This window comes from Anopheles maculipalpis, chromosome 2RL (genome assembly GCF_943734695.1).
Source record: "Anopheles maculipalpis chromosome 2RL, idAnoMacuDA_375_x, whole genome shotgun sequence".
NCBI classification, from domain to species: Eukaryota; Metazoa; Arthropoda; class Insecta; order Diptera; family Culicidae; genus Anopheles; species Anopheles maculipalpis.
Window position 1 is genome coordinate 92,024,295 of NC_064871.1, and position 19,747 is coordinate 92,044,041.

General features: G+C 43.2%; 2 protein-coding genes across 2 annotated transcripts in view; one reads left to right on the forward strand and one right to left on the reverse strand.

The window, feature by feature from the left end:
* The window catches only part of LOC126568172 (collagen alpha-1(XVII) chain), a 31,994-nt gene that overhangs the window by 8,197 nt on the left and 4,050 nt on the right, over positions 1 to 19,747 (reverse strand). The window lies entirely within an intron of this gene.
* Positions 4,342 to 19,003, forward strand: LOC126568305 (pancreatic triacylglycerol lipase). Its single transcript, XM_050224762.1, has 4 exons — positions 4,342 to 4,396; positions 15,616 to 15,715; positions 15,815 to 16,227; positions 18,483 to 19,003. Exons 1-4 carry the CDS (start codon positions 4,342 to 4,344, stop codon positions 18,995 to 18,997), a joined length of 1,083 nt encoding a protein of 360 aa, XP_050080719.1. The 3' UTR covers positions 18,998 to 19,003.

Here is a 19,747-nt window from a genome sequence, read left to right on the forward strand (position 1 = left end):
AAGATTAATGTCTTACAACAGGAGAAAGGAACGAAATAAATATGTTTTCGGCAGTAAGCAAGTAAATGTTCTATCCCACGGAAGCATGAAATTTGCTTTAAAAAATATTTTAAAAACGCTCGAAAACCCTAACCTCTAAAAATGTCCTCTTTTCTCTTCATTCCATTTCCCTCGAGAATTTAAAACAAAACAATCAGTCTTCAATCAGTCCTAAAATTTAATCACTAATTGTGTTGAAATGCTCATTTATTCCACTCGCTCGAAAGCATCGTCCCCCTTATGCATACCAACCGAATGAAACATGTATCATCATCGTCTAGACTGCGGTGTCATGATTGTCCGTCCGTTCAATCATAAAGTCAGCCTGCGCGAAAGTAATGCTTTAAATTATGCTAATTGATATTAGTTCCAGCTAGTCGATCACCTATCATTACTCACTCACCCGCAACCCATAAACGGTGGCATGGTCATGTTCATCTCCCCGATTTGCTGAACCACGGATAACTATTTTCCACCAGTCATTGCGTGTGAATCGTCCTGCTTTTTTAAAAATATGATGCGCTTTATTGTTCGTTCGTTTGGTGGTAGTGGTGGGCTAGCATTACAAGGATGGTTTCTCTGGAAGGAGAGTGCTGCTGGAGATGAATATGGATTTTCGCGAGCCTGTCGGAGTATGCATAAAACGCCACCCGACCGGAAGTGATTCACTGAGCATCAGATTGAGGGTGTGATGTGAGCGAGACAGAGAGCGATGTTTGTTCGCTAAGGACTATGCCACAAATTGGCTGACACAGGGAACGGGCTTAATAACGAGCTGCATGGCACAGAGATAGGATGATACTTTCGGTGATAAGCTTTCGCACAATGTACGTGCTAAATTAGACGGGATAACTTCGTTCGTCGACAGCGATAGGATGTGCTTTCGCGTGTTCTATTGTTCCATTTTGTGGAGATGAAAACTAGCGAGAAATATTAAATGATCGATTCGTTTTGGGCAGAGAAAAAGGAATTCCAATCATTATTGCACATCAACAAACACTGATGCAAGTTTAAATTAATTTCCCTGAAAACCGATGATCACAAGCTGATTAACGAAAAGTCGTCTAAAAGACCTTTGCAAGCTTCTTGCAACTGACCGTCCGAATAAAAACGCCTCCGATAAGCCGATGTAAATAATCGTCTTACAACCATTGACACACTCGTTTCTTTTCGTAATCAAACGTCCCAAAAAACAAGCATCTGCTCGCCGCTACCGTGTGAAGGTTATGCCAGTGGCACTGCGGTCATCGGTCACATTATGCGAGCTTTACACAACGAGCGCTTCAACACCTTCCCTAAATCCACCCCATAAAATACGCCGTGCACCAGAAAACACCCTTTAGTGTCTCTCTTTCGGGAGCTTACGATACGATCGCTTCCTCGACTCAAAGTTTTATCATCGATGACCGTGAAAACATCTAGCATCTAGCGCTGGCGGGTTCGATCGAAGCGATGCTGCCCACCACCAAACCGTTCGATGAGCCGCGGCAAGTGTTTGCAACCGTGCCTGGCACGCCGTTAGACCGATCGTTCGCTCAGTTTCGCGTCGATCGTCGCACGCTAGTGATCGTTTACATCGGGCGCTTGGGCCGGTTGAGTGTACGGTGGTACGGTGTGTGGTACGGTTGGCATGAAATCGTCCGTCGGTGGATAAAATTGTCGATAAAGTGCGTGATCGTGTGGTGGAATAAAAGTGAGTGGTTTGTGTGATGTGATGCACGGATTGGAAATATTTTTTGGTTAGTGATGTTTTGCTGTTGTTACCCGAACCCAAGGACTGAAAAAATAATAATAAAATAAAATTGCAATTTATCAGTTGGGGTTCGTCGCTTACAAAATCGCGCCTCTCGTTGAAGTCTTTCGTTTTTTAATGGATTAAAAATGATTTTAAAATCTTAAAAACAAATCTTTGATACTAAATCAGCTCCAAATACGACTGTCTACTACCGACTTACGTCAGGTGTGTTGGCGAAACCTCAGCTCTAAGCCGAAAATGGAACCGTATTTCGAATGCTAAAAAAAAAACATAATCAAACCGATCGTACGGAGAAGCTTCTCGGCTGTTTGGTTCGCCGTGCTGGTAGGTTCCGGCGTTATTGAACTAATTTCATCAACACCCGGTTGCTGTTGGTGGTTGACTGATGAAAACGTTAAAAAATGCCACCAGCCACACGCTTTTGATGATCGTTAGTTTTAGTCAATAGTTACCACGCAGCAACAAGCAGACGCACACGATCGTGGTGGTAAAATGTTTCGTTTGAAAACTTTTCAAATACGCACAAACATCAAAATGGTTACCGTAAAACACCAACGCAGCCACTGATGATCATGTCTAGTATTTTAAAGGGCATCAACTAGCGTTGAGTGTGGAGAAAATAGTCAAATGCAACCGAAGATGCAAGTTCGATGTCAAGCTGCATTTAAGAGGTCGAGGACTTGGGAGCGGGTTTCGCGTCTCGGTCACCAAGCTTTTGTGCGTTACGACAGCACAGCCACGCTGGTTGTGGCACCTTTCTTAAGCAGAGTTCGTCCCGTTTGCTAATCGATGTCACACGATTGGGACAGCTGACATTGAATCTTCCGCTGTTTGGTGTTTGCTGCGGCTGCGGCATGACGACAAACTCACTACAATGTATGTGTGCGTTCGTTCGTGACACTGACTGGGCAAACTGTTTGGGGATCGCTTTTTTGTTTTGATCTCTTTTGACGGCTTACAGCGCTCGTGAACGATTGGTTGGTTTCGGTGCTTGCCTTCACGGTGACTCCGAACCAGAGATATGCTTTTCAGTGTCACGCGAGTGGTAGCGGGTATTGTTTTGATTTCTTTTTTGTTTTGCACCGTTACTATAACAGCTCGTAACGGACTGTTAATGGCGTTGGTTGTGAGTTGAGATGAAACGTTATAAGTACCGTTGCAGTAAATGGTGTTTAAAAGAGCAAGTGATTAAGATTGCAATCGGTCGAAGCTAGTTATCTTAAGCAAGCAACAGACGAACAGGAAGTACGTTACTTATTCCCCAGTGTTTTTGTGAGGAAATCTCAAAGCACAAACAGCTAAACCAATGGAAATGGATAGCAATTTTTATAGCAAAACATTTAGTGTTCAGGCGCCAATTAAAGTTCTCATCGTGCCTAGCGCGTCGCGGTCATCATCAGCAGCAGGGTCAGCATGCGTGACGTATGGTTTAAGCTTTTTTGTTTTCGATATGGAAATCAAAATTTGCACAAAAAGCGCGTCCAAATCGTTTGCTTGGTGTGGTTTGCTGTTTTTTTTTTTTTCATGCTGTTTAATGGACCCTTGCGAGTGCAATCATTGCTTATCTGCCATGAGAATAAAACACCAAATTGGTGGATCATTTTCGGCAGTGATCATACGCTCCAGTAGCTTATAAAACATTGCTTGCAGTAAGGAAAATAAAACAGGTCGCTGTAAGTGAGCCTCTTCCGGTGTGTTTTGTTTTTGGGTTGATAAGCAAACATTTCCAACATTCTAAAAGCAATAAATCTGGTTTAAGAATTCGCTCTTCCCATTCATATTTTGTGTGCTCCAAAATAATCTCACTGTCAGAATGCTTCACTAAAGCAAACAAGAATGCTTCACTAAAGCAAACAATAAACGTATAAGGGCAGCTGGATTTATTGCGGAAAATATTATATGTGAAATGTTTACCGACACACAAAGCAAAGGACCAACTGCAAAGCAATGCCAACTGCAGTGTGTGCAGTACGTTCGCGTGATCAGCTGTTTCAATAGGGTGCAGTGTCTATCCACGTCATGGTTTGACTGACTGACGACCACCGTCTTTGATTGCAGTGTGGCACACACAGACATATGTACATTTGCTGCAGCAGAAGCAGAGCTCGAACGAAAGAAATTTATTGGACACCGACACTGTCAAGACGCAACGCCGCCGAACAGCCGAACAGGGGGTTTATTGATTTTGGAAGCTCCATTTGTGTGTTTTAATTTTGTTTCTCTCGTTCCTGAATCCCGCAGCAGGAGGTGTGCAGTGAAAAAGCACACACAGACATACATACACAGGAAAACTTGACCCAACCTCAACCTCTGAGTGTTCTTTTTTTTATATGTGTGTGCAAGCGTCATCAGCAAGTGCATCCTGTGAAGTGAAGTGTCCTGAATTAGGTTTTTCCCCAGCAACCCCAATCCATCGAAACGGACGGAAAGCCGTCCTTCAAGTGCGTTTCCGTTTTATCGTTGGCGTCAATTTTGCCACCCCCAACCCCACAGAAAGAGCCAGCGGGTCCCTGAAAAAGAACGGGACCTAACAAATAGCTGCTACGATGGTGCTAAGCGAAGGACAGCTGGCACTGTGCACCGTGTTCACCCTATGGTTGGGTAAGTTACGTTTTCCGTTCTCTTATGTCGAACTATTTTTTGTTTGTAATCAAAATTTATGTTTGTTTTCGTTCCTGTGATGGGTTTTTTACCCAAAAATGTGGTAAGCGTTTCAACCAATCGAATCGAAAAAGTCGATCGTGATTGGAACTACAAATGGATTTAGCGTTCGTTCGTTCGTTCAATGCTTTCCACCTGGCATCTACCTGTATTACAAAGAAAATCGATTCTTTTAAAAACCTATAACTCAAACATGAGGTTATTGAACTCACGAGAAAAAAGGACACTTTAAGGCTTTTTCCCCCCAACAATACTGTTTATTCGCTAACAAATTCGAACACCACTCTACCACGCTCAAGAGGACGTCATACGATCATTGACCCAACTGTGCTGACGCTCGTGTTGGGGCGTTCGGTAGTACACGGTGGCCTTAAGCTAGGCAAACACACCCCACGAGGGCTGCTATCGTTACAACAGCTCGCGGGGCTAAACTGTGTCAACCACCGATATGTCAACCGGTGTGCCAGTGTGTCCTGCCAAGGTGGGTGTTTTCGCGAATGAAAAATCGGTACCGTACATGTTTGTGTGTTTGCTTTTAACTACAAACTTGTGGGCACTTGTGTGTTGGGAAGGTGGGTTTCAGAGGTGGCATTCGTGGTACCTTAGTAGTGTTTGCTTTAGGATGGGCAGGCTAGGTTATATCTTACATCTTAGGCAATATTGGCGAAAGTCTATCTTAATCTTACAGGCTATGCTGTAAGCTTATTAACGGCTTCTTTATACATTCTAGAAAAACCTATAATTTATGAGAAAATGTAAGGATTTATTTGGTGTTTGTTTTTATTTGAATTAAAAATTATCAGGTGAGAATGCATTAAATCTTTTATTTTCATAGTTAAATCAGTTTCAAAACGCTTTCCCAAATCAAGATAGACAAATATGACAGATTAAGACCTCTAGAAGCTGTAGAGCCGACAAAGATTAAGAATTCTCGATTAATGTAGTACCACATTTTAGACCAAGTTAGATATTTTAGATCAAGATACCCTTAGGTAGATAGAAAATCGAATATAAAAATTAAGAGGATTAATTGCAGCTTAGCTATCAACGAGCTGTTGCCATTACATTTTAATAATTCTAGCTATGGGAGGAATGTAATGGGAGGTAAAATAAGTCTAAATAAGTCAAATGCTGTCTTGTAAGATTTTTGGTTATATATTTGATTTTTTTATTTAATTTACGCGTAGTTGTATGGTCAGTTCTGCCGATCATTGTTACTATGGACCAAGCTTCAATCCTATGCTCAGGGAAATCAAGAAAAACATGTCTAAATTGTTACTGAACCGCAAGCCAAGGCAACTGAAAAACAAAACCACAGGATTCATAAGCTTTGAATTCCAGCATTGAACTATTGCGATGACATCAAATGAAAAAATTGTGGTATCCTGTTTTTTGTTTCGATTGTAAGGAAGTAAAACCCGTGTAAATCTGCTACACCGAAAACAAGATTAATAATGTACTGAAGCATAATTAATCAACACACAGGTCAGTTTCGTTTTCTCTACTTGATCCATCCACAAAAACCACAGCCTTGATACTACTGTGCCTCTTTTCCGGCCACTAGTTCCTACTTTATTCGCACCGCAAAATGCCCGCTTTAGATTCGATCTTGACCATCGACAATTGCCCAGTCACGAATTTACGAAAGCCTTCCCAACCAATCCAACCACCGACCCTGAGCGATCGCACGGACCGCACTCATCTAACGATCCGGTGCGATCGGTTGGTGCATCGGCACTTCCTGCAGTTGATGTAAGCGTGGCCGTGTAGAGCGAGGGAAAGCAATGTGAACAATTACTGTCCGCATCATGCACTAGGCGCGTTGGTAATGTTTTGCCATAGCGAAACCTATAAACAAACACAACCCTGACCCCTTTTTAATGCCCACGTTTGTGACGCGGCTATTGTCCGTAAACGTAACGTTAACGCCGTCTGTAAAGAGTCAATCGTGTCAACGAGAAACGAGATGCGAAAATGCGGTGAAAAGTTGCGGCAAAAGCACCAACCATGCTGGCATTTATTATGTTAGCGCCTTCTCTCGAAACCGCTCGCAACGATACACATGCACATATCTCGGGGCAGACGACCAAATTCCCTCGACTCACATCTTATGCCGGCCGGCGGAAGACACTCTAATTGGTGATTATCAAATTACTAATTCAATAAGTAGTACGGTGCGGCTCGGTGCTGGCCGTACGATGCTGGGCGATATCTATGCGGCTGTGTGGTAAGCATACTGCGCATAGAGCAGCTGGAAGCAAGGGTTGGAGGTCAAACGATGCTTGTTGATGGTAGCAGCCTGCTCTTGACAAGTCTATCTACTCTTGGTAAGGGCATTTGATAACCCTGGGAGAAATACAATAATTTACAAAACCATCTCAAAGGTTGTCTGTTTTGTGCAAAATCATTCAACCATGAAATGTTGGTGATAGTATGTTATTAAATCTATCGCATTTAATGACTGTTTAATCGTCTATTCTTTAAACTTACCCAGTGTGGTAAATTGATTTAATAATGATAATAATGCTGGAGGGAGAAGGTGCTATAATAAAAAAAAACAATTACTGACAGCTGTGCTTGGCTGGCCCAAGCTTGATGGCAAGGCCGGTAGCTCGTTTTAATACTATGTTTGGGTGCGATCGTTTCGAGAGTGTTTGGTGAAAGAAAGTTTAAGAATTTAAGGCAATAAGAACAATATTTTGTCAGAACATCAATGGGATAAATCAATTTACAGAACTAAGTCTGACATCCTTGAAAGTCGCTCGTTAATTTCCATGAGTGTTCCAGCGTAGAATGGTCAATTAACTTGTAAAAACGTCACGTAAAAACTTTCTGTCAAAAGCTCCAGTATCAACCAGGATACTCGTCAACGTTTAAAGCCCTCCCTATCGAACACCCTTACGAAAGCGGCTACCTGTAACGCTTTCTCAAGTGTGACTTAAATGGGCTAATTAACAACAACCAAAAAGCATCCAAACAATTCTCACCCACGCCACTGTTTTCACGGCGATAATGGCAACATGTTGTCAGTACTATGTCCTCTTACTTGATCATTCGACTTGACTGCCCCCCAAAAAAAAGCCACCCCCGTGCACTGGTTTAACTGATTAGCAAACACGTGGTAAACTTCTACTTCTATTAGCCAAGAGACAAACGCTAGCAAGCGAGCGGGAGCGCGAGTTGAAAAGGACAACTGCTTTTGCTAAAATCACGCCATTCACGCTCGTACACGCACACGCCACACGGGAGAAAGCGCCATACCGATTCTCCCCTATAGCTGAGGCTTTATTTATGGTTACCATTTTTACCAAACGAACGAGGAATCTCCGCTCGTGTAGGTAAAATGTTTCGTCGGCACGCGACATACCGATGTGACGGAGGTGGCCACCGTAAGTGTTACGGTGGTAGACAGCGGTGACAGGCGGTGGTGGTGGTGGTGGTGGTGGCTGTAATTACTTACGGTAGGGTGTGTTGTGTAGGTTAAATACGTTATCGTTTTTCGATTTCATTCCCGTCCGTCCGGTTAGCGGTTAGCGTAAAGATGGCTAACGTTAACCGTAACGGTAGCGTTATACAGGTGACGACACCAGTGACGATGTTCGCATGTCACCTGTCAGTGTTTTTAGCGAATGGCATGAAACTTGTTTGGCAAAGCTTCCCTTACACTGTGCAACCATTGTGATCTATTCTCGTGTAAAATGCAATTTTGTGTGAGAGATTTAGCAAGCGGCTAGCGACGAACCTGTTACCTTATTAGTACACAGTGTACTAATTGCTTAAGTAATTGTTAAATATTTTATAAATAAAAGCCCAAACTAAGCACGATGGCTTGCTGAAGTTATATCCATCCCTCGAGCCTAACCTCTCCATGATGTCATGGTGGAATGCCGTACCTACCGGTTAGCGCACCGAAGTTCAATGTCAAACACCCGGTCGTCGGAGTCCCTGATCGAGTTAAAACAACCCTAGCAAAGCAGCGAGACAAAAGACCGATCGCGCGAGTATGCCGCAACTGCGCACCGCCGAATGCATGCTCACCGGCCTTCGCGGCTTACCGGGTATGCTTATGTTGCACGCTTCAAGCTCATTCACACTTTACTAGGTCGTTGTATACATTGCCCTTCCTTCCCGCTGTTCCGAACAACCGGCTCACCGGCAGCAGAACACCGAAGCCAACCAAATGTAAACACACGTGTTGGAGGATTTAAAATAAGTGCTAACAAGCATGTTGGAATGATTTCCATCCATTAATTGATTGTAAGAACCGAAGCAATTTAAGCAGCAAAAAAGTCGTGCATTCTTATGCTAAGTAGCAAAACAAGCTGACGCGTAGAAAAATAGAGAATGCCTTTTGCAGGCTTGATGACACATCATGCTTCAGATGTGTAGAGGCCGTACAGACAGGCAGTTCATTATGATTAGCAATAATCATTCGCACATCGTATCGTACAGATTAAACCTTCAGGTCAGTAGAACGCGATCAATTGATTCCGCATAATTACGTCTCTGGCGCATTATTAAACTATTAATGACAGCACATCACAATGTCAATCCGATCTGACATACTTTCTGAGAGTTACTTAACAATCAGCGGTACGGAATGCAATTTTTAAACAGTCACAGACACTTGCTTCTAAAAATAGACCATTTTTCTTTTGTCCATATCACTGCGATTAGAACATTGCGGCCAGTAAACGAGTTCATAGCTCGCCCGGAAAAGTCATTACCAGTGTCACAAAACCAGAACGCCACAGTCTGAAGTCTATCTCGTGTCAACTGCGATTGGAACGTGGGTCAGTGTCCGCATGCCAAACCCACTTTTCCACTCATTACCTTCCCCCTTATCGTTCTCGTTGAAATTGTAGTCAAACTGTTACTACTCGTCACCATTTATTAGCGCCAGCACGTGAGCATACGCGTGACTGCTAGCTGGTGGACTGGTGGTTAAATAACTTGATTGATTACATTAATTGAACGCCAAACTGATGGTTGTTGGGTCAGCAAGCACTGTCGATGATTCGTTCGTTAGTGCGGAATTAGTGTCAGATTCGAGTAACTGTTTTCAAGGACAATTATTGTATCGCGAGAAATAAGCCGAGTGCGCCGTGAAGAACTTGGCTATATCGTTAAATTCTTTTTCTAAATGTTGAAATATTGTAGCTTTGACATTTGTTTTAGTACACTGTTCAATCAGTAGACGTAATCTCCATTTTACTGTAGTTGTTATCTTGATTAGTGAACCCTTTTTCTCCTATCACGACGGTCGGCGACTCAACTTCTGCTTCATTACTTATCGACTTGGAAGGCCTGGCTTACTGGTCAACAAACTACGCCACCATTAGGCGCGTATGAACCGGCGTGTGTATGGCAATATATTCAACCAAAAATTTCTCATTGTAATGCTAAAGAAATCGATTGGCCCCATTCTTGGTTACCTAATCCTTTATATAACAACAGCACCACCATCCAACCAACCAACCAATCCGGGAAGGAAAAGCGCCAAAAAATTCGTCAGCTTCGCTTACCTTCGCCTTTTGAGGCAACCTTGGCACAACAGCTGGAAAGGAAACTGATATCCCGTCCGTCCTGCTTTTTTATCATCATTACTGCCCTCCAGGACTCCAAGACTCGGCGTAGCGCAAGGCGCAAGGAATTGATTGATTAAAGAAATCCCATTTGTCTACAGGCACGGCGCCTAATAGCGGCCAGACGGAACTGGCCGACGGTCCCGAACAACAAAAACAGCTTCATCATTTCGTCATGTTCGACTCTAAGGTGCAGCGTTTGGCGTGTCTGTTGGACGCCACCAGAAGACACAATGCACGATCCTTCCCAAAACCGTTTTTCCTAGAGACACCTAGACACCTCCGTGACAAATGAGCTTATGTCGCGAGCCTCGTCCACCGTCTTACGATCCAAATAGCCAAAGTTAATTTATCTTCCGAATCCGAACACATTTCACACCCTTATTTGCGTGTTTTGTGACGTTGTGACGTCCTCGCTTCAAGGACGGGACATAGATTTGGGAGCCCTTTTTCTCCTTCGGCAGACCATCCCATCCCGTGGGAATGTTTCTCTTCCATTTCTTCAGCTGCGATCGATTGGACGCCTGGTACTACTGGTACGGTCGTCATTTCTCTTATCGTAAATCTTCGCCAAAGTTGACCTTTGGTAAAATGGCCGTCCACCTTACCGGCCCATACGTATCCTTCACTTCGGGATTAGCAAAAGGGGGCTTATTAGCTGCTCGGGCAGCTGGCAATGGGAGAAATTGCTCCCCCGAAAAACTCTTGCTCTCCTCTTAAGAACGCCAGCAGAATCGAAAGAAGTTAGCACTGGTCGGGCTCGTGATTGCGACATGGCGTGTTTGATAAACATTTAGACTCGCACTGGCGACACAGTGAGGAATGTAGCGGAACAGGAAAAAAAAAGCAGCTCACCACTCATAGACACCCAAAACATTTTTTCGATACGATTGTCCGAGCGATAGCGTACGTTGGGAGAGTTTGATTTAACTGATGCCGAAATGTGGAACACTTTTCCTCACTCAAACTGGACAAAATAATGGGTAAAAACTTTCGAACTTTCAAGTTCCGCAGAAGAGAGCTAGTTCCGGAAGGAGATCCGTTCCAAGCACACACGCACGTGCGGAAGTAATTTGGAAATGGAGCGTGAAAGTGTCCATTTCCTGATAGGTGTGCGCTTGTGTCTGGACCGAAAGGGCCGAGAAGAAGAATCGGGTTAACTGTTCACCGTGACACCCAATTCCACCGGCTGCCACGTTTCTAATGCTTTAGATATGGCGATAATGGACCATTCGAGTAGTGTGTCCATCGAACGTGTTACACCGGAGTTGGATAAGACTGTGGACACGTCATAATGTCATAATTAGCGGTAAATCCTCAACCCCTCGGTAATGGAGGAATGATGACGCGCTTGGCGCATCGCTAGAACTTCCATGGCTACCAAACCCCGTTTCGGTCCACGTGGGAAGTAGTTGCGGGCCGTTGCGAGAAGGTTGAAATTGAAGACGATTACTCTAAATTGCGTCCTACACAAACGAAATGTGCCAAAACGTATGTCCGAAGGAAAGCACCGGCGGGTGAACAAATATTTGCCAAACAGCAGTGTGCAACTTGTTGTTTGCTTTTGAAATGGGCCCGAAAACCGGTCAAAATGGTGGTAGTTAAGTGGTTGGGTATCGGGCCTGATTGAGTCTGTGTATGTGTGTTCGTTTCACAAATTATCCTAACTACAATGACCCAAATTTTTCCAGCAAAAATAAGCTTGTAATAGAGCATTCAATGTTTTGTTTTGCTGCTCGAATTCTAGTATTTGAAATACCAAATTACTTATAATATTTATAATGGTCTACTCTGAGCTAATGTGAGCAAATCAGTTTGGAGTCTGTGCAACACTGGAAAAGCTCCAATTTTGAAGCTCAATTTGGCTACACTGCTTTGACTTTGAATCATCATAACAGCTTGATTATGCACAGTTTCAGCCCGGTACTGCAAACGGTTGCGATTTTATCGACGAAGGACGATTTCCGTCGCATTACGTTACTGGAAAATGGCCGCCTGCAATTCAATTCTGGCGCTTTGTTGCCTGAACCCGCTCGGTACCTGATTGGCGTCGAGCAGTCCTGCAATGAAAAGACCGCGCCAGACAGAACATTCCAAAACAGAAGAAGAAAAAGCAAACACACAGTCTCTGGCACAAAAAGTATACACGGGAGACACGTGATTTCCGGTTGTGCAGTTCGTGTGCCAACTCGTGATTGAGGATGTCCGTAACCGGTTTACCGGTTCGTGCTGTTGTCCATCGAATCGAGCGGGGTTCCACACAGCCGAGTAAACGTTTTGCCTAAACGGGCGAGAAATTTTGACCCAGCGCACCCGCACCGACCCAGGGGTTGGTCGGGGTCGGCCCGAAGAAGCGAGTTACAAAATGACTAATTTCACTCGAACAACAAAACGACGAGTACGGACGGATTCACCTTGACGCTGGCTAGCTGGCTGGCTGGCTGGCGCTTTACCACGCCACGGGAAGGCACCCGGGGATGTACAACGGTGTAAAATTAATTTGCATATCGGAAATCGTTAAGCTTCACGCCAAAAACGTTACCCCCCCGGGGGGCGGGGGGCGTGTTTTTGGTGTTACGGTAGGCTGACGATGGGAACAGAGGGAGCAGCGGCGAAGAGTTTCAAGGAAATGCGCCTCCTTCCGGGAAAATGCGCTAGTAGTTTTTCACGACCAGTGTGCACTTTAGTGACAAAAGAGTATATTGACCTGTGTAGGATCGTTTTTCACACTCCATTAGGACCGTTTGGTGCTAAAAATACCATGCTGATGTCTTGCTTTATTTAACGTCAACTACTAGAACTATATTTAGAGATGTTATTTTATTGGATATAATATTTAGGATGAGTATTTGGATTTCAAATAAATTGAATAAGAAAATTGCAATAAAGAACATATTTTTCACACCAAAGAAATAGAAGAACAAGAACTTTAGAATTAATATTTAAAATGACAAAAGACTTTGACGATCCCATGTGCATAAAAGCATTTTACTGCAGTTTAGTCAGGCCCATTCTAGAATACAGTTCAAGGTCGTTTGATGCACTTATACCTAGAGAACAGAATAGAAACTTTATAGCGAAAAATTTTCAGGTTGGAACGTTGGAAAGGTGTCGGAAAAACGCGCCCTTGGCGGACTTGACAACACAACACCGACTTTTAAATAAATAAAAAGCTTAAAAAAACGAACATCAATCAACAAATTGGATCTTATGATACAAAAATGAAAAGAGAAGACAACCAAAATATGCTAATGGATGTGACAAAACTTAACTCAACAAAAGTAAAATATCAACATGAATGCTCAAATGTATAATAATAAATTAGAAATTTGTATCTCATCAGGCAAAAAAAAGCTATTCAATGCAGGATTTGGATAATATTATATGATGTGACCTGAATTAGTCATTGAAACACACAAAAAGGAGCTAAAACCAAATGGCAAAACAGTAAAAAACACAATTTCCAAAGCATCAAATCATGAGACAAATGAATGCTCGTTCGCATGAATGCACTAATGCACTAAAACCTATCTTGAAAAAAAAACCACATACAAACCAGAATAAGCAAACAGAACACATCCGCAACATCTCTTTTTTCCACAGCCTCTGTGGCACTCTGTACTTAACCTCTTTTTTTTTTTAGTTCTACCTCCGTAACTAATGAAATGCACCGATGGCAAGCGACAAACTCTTTCCGGGAAGGATTTTTTGTCTTATTCGCAACCACTTCGGTTATGCTCTATTTGTTTGGCTTCTTCTATCTCTAGAAGGTACTTTGGTAGTCAAAAAGCTCACAGCAAAATCTAGGTTAAGAATTCATCTTTGAGGATGAATCGCGCGGATAAGAGGAGCAAAAACCACGGCTTCCCGCTGGCAACAAGCCACACGTTCTAGGGCGAACGTCATCGCCTGCCCGACTTTGCACACAAGCTTCCCGAACTGCACATTCTGTACACCGAGAATTCTCACCCCTTTGTCTGCCCTCTCCCCCCCCCCCCCCCACACTTCACCTCACGAAATACTGGTGTCCCTATTGTTATAGTGACAAGACTTTGACAGCCATTTCGTGTTCGGGCTGGTTTTTGTACGCCTTTCTTTATTAAGCATATTTCTTGCTTTTACATTCGCTTTCGTACAACGTCAAACGGGAAAATGGGATTGCCCTCGGGAGACATTTGGCTGTCCACATATTTCCGTAATGCATTTTCCATCAGCGTATACACAAGAAAACACACACACACACACACACACAAAAACCAATGTCAGAGTCCTGTCAGTAGACATGTTTTTTTTTTTGAACCAACCAGGTTTCCTTCCTTCCTGGTGGCCCACTTCCGGGGAGCAAATTCCGTATGACAGACAAAACGATGTCACCTGGCAAAAGTGAGCGAACGAGCGAGGGACCGTACCGGCACCGGGGTTGGTGTCATGTTGGCGACATGTTTTCGATAGATTGTGACGTTCCGACAATTGCCGTCAAAAAAAAATACACGGGGAGCAAGGAGTTGACTAGGAGAAGCAATGCATTTAGCGATGGAATATGAAAGGTTCCTTTAATCGATCAATTAATTATGTTACACGATCCGGGCGGGTGGCGTGATGGAAAATTGAAAGCAAAAGTGTGTTCGGAAAATGGTTTTTCAATCATCAGCCGTCGGGAAGCATACACTAATGCTTCCCTTTTGATTGGATGATTGTCTTTAAACAAATCTTAGAATGATTGATTATAAATTTAAATATAAATAAATCTTTTCCTGCTTCTATTATAACTTTTGTCTTATTTTTCTAATGGTTCACATTCTTCATTTTTTAGAAGTTTCACCAAAGAATTTTACTTTTGATTATTGGGATTTTTTATAATTTTGCTTTTCTTGTTTGTTATTCAAATTTATTCAACTTTTAGTATCTATTTATTAACTATCAAAGGAAAATCAATTCTTCATAAGTGATTTTTTTCTTTAAAAAAAACATTTTTCTATTTACGGTCACATGATTGCTCTATCGCTTGTGTTTAGTGTATAATAAGAAAAGCTTTTTCTTTAAATTCTTCTTTCGCCCGTAACGTACTACGACAGCACAATCTTTCGCCTCGATCCAAATTGTACCCACCAGAAGCCAAAATCGAACGAAAACACCACCACATTACTCATCGTGTTTGCGTTTTCGGACGTTCTTGCGTTCCTCATTAGCTAATGGAACGGAATGACATTTTGCCTTTGACCATCATGAACGAGCTGGGTGTGGGAATGAGGACCATAAAAATCGGCGCAAACAGAAAGGTACTTGGGCGCCGAAACGGTGAGAAAAAACGGCGAAAAACAAAAAGCTGTAACTGTAGCTGAGAAATTACCTCCAATCACAAACCGCAAACAACGGACAAGTGATTTTGTAATGATTTTATGAAAACGATTTCACGCATGTCTGGTTTCTAAATGGCAGACCGAGCAAGTTTGTGGTTAGGAAATTGACCCGTTAAAGCTATTAAGTATCATTAAAAACAGATTAATTTTTGATAGTTTTTTTTTTCTAAACTAAAAAACGTATAAATTATCCATCTTTCAACTCCATTTTCAGGCGGTCTTCCTTTAATGTACTCACCAGCTCCCCGCGGGGACTGTGATAATTGCTGTCCCATAAGAGAACCAAAGGATATACAGTTTTTCCTTTTCACAAGGTAATGCCAAATCCCTACCTTCCCCAAAGCATGCCCAGAGCAGCGTTTAAATCCGACAGACATTAACCAGTAAACCGTTTCGTTCGTACACCTTCGCAGACAAAATCCGGACACCGGTGACACATTGTTCGTGTCGGACAAGAAGCATCTCCGGGCGTCCCACCTAAACCGTACCAATCCGCTGGTCATCTATTTGCACGGATTTTCCGAACGTGCACCGGGCGGTACCGGCGAAAGCAGCAGACAGATGAAAGATGCGCTTCTCGAGGCGGACGACTACAATGTGGTGCTGGTGGACTGGAGTCCGCTAACCGCGCTACCGTGGTACGTGAACTCGGTCCAAAATGGTCCCCGTGTTGGACGGTACATTGCACGCTTCGTAAGGTTTCTGGTGCTGTCCGAGTTTCCGCTCGAGAAGATCCATCTGATCGGGTTCAGTCTCGGTGCGGAGGTGGCCGGATTTGCTGGCAAAACGCTCAACGAATGGGGTCTAAAGCTGCCTCGCATTACCGGTAAGTAGACCTGGCGCACTGGTCAAATAAAGGGAAACTTCGTCCGTGCCTCTGTTGCTCTTTAAACAAATGCCTTAAATGGGAATAAAGGGAAGCGAAAATATAAAGCCAACCAAGATTTCCAACCGACCGGGAGGTTCATTATGCAAAAGTTCCGACAATGGGCAAACTTTAGCCAGTAGCAACAAGAACAAAAACTAAAGAGGAAAACTTTAAATCTTGCTACAGTGTTATATGATGGTAGCTTGTAACAAAGTTCATCCTGTTCGGATATGCAGGACACCAGCCCTAACACGAAGGTTCGGTGTGTCCTTTTTTTTTGGGGCGTACAAGCGTTACAAAACTTGTTGTACATAAGTACACCCTACTTTATGAGGCATAAATGCGTAGCATTTTTTTAAAAAAAGCTTCCAAATCGCCAATAAGGCTGATGAAAAAAATATGTTTAGCAAGTTTTTTTTAAAAAGCACTAGAATTATTTATAAATTTGCATGCATTTTAAGTGTTCTTTACAATCTTCTATCATGAATTTTGAAGGAATTACCTTTTATTATTATAATTCTTTTGCTATGATCCATTTTCTTGCTGTGGTTTATCATACAATGTCTACTAAATGTTTTACCACCAGCTTTAGTTTCAATGACTAATTTATGTAATGATATTTACATCAAATCTTTTATATTTATTTTCCACTGTCTGTTATAGACCAACACATTCATTGAATTTATTTGCTATAATTCATGACCTTAATCTCAAAGTCCTTTCAAGCGATATTTGTACTGCTTGATCTTCTTTGTGTTGGTGACGATCTTTCCGTTTTCCTTCAATTTAAATAGAAATTATCCTTTCGATTTACTTTATGATAAATTTAATTTCTATACAATACTTGATTTAAAAATAGGTTTTTTTTATAATATTTACGTGCCAAAATTTATTTCATAAAATTTTGCTAAACATAATTTAACAATTCAATTTACATAAATCACAAAAGAACAAGCGAACCGCTAAAACCTCAAATCAAAACGAAGCGAATAAATTGATAGTTTTTGCGTGAACAGCCCGAAACGTTCGGAACAACCCGAAAGTCTATTCCCATTCCTATCAATATTACATAAAATCGATCAATCATTAGTATATGCTAACTATGCCCATTTCGGCTCCTGCCTAGACCGTTCATCACAACCAAAATAGTTGCTCTTGGTTTGGCAGACAAAGAAACAAAAAAACAAAACACATAGACGACTCTAACCACGTCCCAGTCAAGGACCAGTCAAAACCAGACCGAACCATACTACATCATTGCTTTCGTTGTGTCCTGCATCCAGCGACAACCGCCATCCACCGACAATCGTTCGCCGAACGCAGGAATGAACATTCATTTCCTCCCGAAAGGAAATGACGATAAAAATTTATACGCTATTTATTTATTGCCAGTGCTTTTCTGCTACCGCTCAGGTTCGAGAAGTTGGCCAGCAGCAGTGACTCAAGAGCGCGACGTTTAGCTATTCTTGTACCCCGTCCGCAAGCCAAACTAGTCGCCAAACTACATCACCGTCCATCACCATCAACGCCGTCGAGACTCGATCGGTTCGTCTCTCGTCGAAGTGGATTCACGTTGGTACGATACTCGGTGATAGTTTCTTGCGATGTGGTTTGGTCGGTGTTTTTCTTTCGTTGTGTTCTTGTGCACCTTTCCGAACCCATGGCATCATGTGACCGGTCCGCTAGCACTTGATATCGGTTCTCGTACGCGCTTTACTTCTGCTGCGATGGTAATAAAAATACCTCCAAAACTCCGAAGCTCTCAAGCATGCAGCCCCAATAAAAACGAGCTTCTTCATCATCGTCGAATGGGACATTTGAGCTCTACGAGTCAACGGCTCCTAAACCATCCAAAGTTTTGCCGGTGCTATAAATCAATGCAAAGTATGCAATACGCGAAATTCGATCCCACGGAACATGTGTCGCTAGGGGCTGTAGGCCCGGAAAAACTAATAGCAATAATCTTACCCGGATAAAAACAATAACGTGAGGCCACCCATCACACGTGGTGCTGCCCGCGAACTTGTGACAGCCTGGTAAGAGTTTGATTAATTGCATTACGACCGATTGTCCTTGGTAGAGAGGGAAGAAAACAAAACCAAAATCTCAACAAATGTCCTTGAGACCCTCCCAGTTAGCTTTCTGGAATAAGTTCCTGTTATAACTTCCAGTTCTCATTTTTTTGTTCGCTCTCCCTCTCTCTCTCTTCCCAGGTCTGGATCCAGCGTTCCCACTGTACGTATTCGAGAAAGCCTCCCAGCGTCTTAGCCCCAAGGATGCCGAGTTTGTGGACGTCATACATACGGACGGTGGCCTGCTGGGCTATCCGTGGCCACTAGGGCACGTGGATTTCTATCCGAACGGGGGTGTCCCGTTGCAGCCCGGCTGTGCTCAGCAGGAGCTGGCCAAGAACCGTTGGTTGGGCGTCTTCATCGGGTGTAGTCATGCCCGAGCTTGGCAATATTTTGCCGAATCACTTACCCGACCGCAAGGGTTCTTGTGCGAGCGATGTGAATCGAACGAAACGGCTGGCGGATCGTCACGATCAGCCCGAGACACTGGCAACTGCACCATGACCAAGGACGTTTTCATGGGCATGTACACAGACCGTACGCTGCGCGGTAGCTTCTACCTCAGCACGAATCCACAGCCCCCGTTCGGCAAGAACCTTATGCCGAAGGAGGCACAGCAACTACAGAAGCGACAGTTGCAGCAGCGAAAATCCTAAAATGCCAAAACCCCTGCGCCCAGCTTCCCTGTTTTGTGGTGGAAGCCGGTGCGCACGATAGTGTGTAGGTAGGTTTTATGCAAATTAATAATAAATGTAATGTTTTTAAACGAGTCCACGGCTTGCAACCATCCATCTGCTACCTGTCTATTAATCGCTCGGTAAGTATGAACCACAAATCAGGTAAGGTAAAACAAGTCCCCACAAAAAGAATCTACAATCTGATTTCTCCCTTTTTTTTGTGTGTGGCAAATCTATTAAAAATGTATCGCGCTCTGCAGACATTCGCTCGAATCTTGTGGTTCGGAAAAGCGCAAAAAAGGGTTCCCGAAAAGCATCACCACCATAACCACATCATAATGTAATGCGGGCACTGATGCCCATTTTGCCTTTCGCGAACATTAACAAGGTGCTCGACTGTTTGCCATCGTTCTGTACCTTCTCGCTGCTGCTTGTCGTGATCATTAAATTCTCAGCAAGTGTGTGTGTGTGTGCAGTTCTGAGTTTCCCTTGAACGATCTTTGCTCAGTACCCTCACGTACCATGATTCCATTGCGAATGGTTTTGCGCCGCGTTCGTTTGCATCGCAAAATGTCCTCGTTACAGCCGTCCGTGTTAACCTGGTTTTTGTTTCATAATTTATTGCCAACCAATCAGCCTGAATGTGTGTGATCAGGGCACATGTGATACCCGGGCACGGAAGATTGTATTTGTATTTTACTGACACACGGAAATGAGGTGTTGATAGCT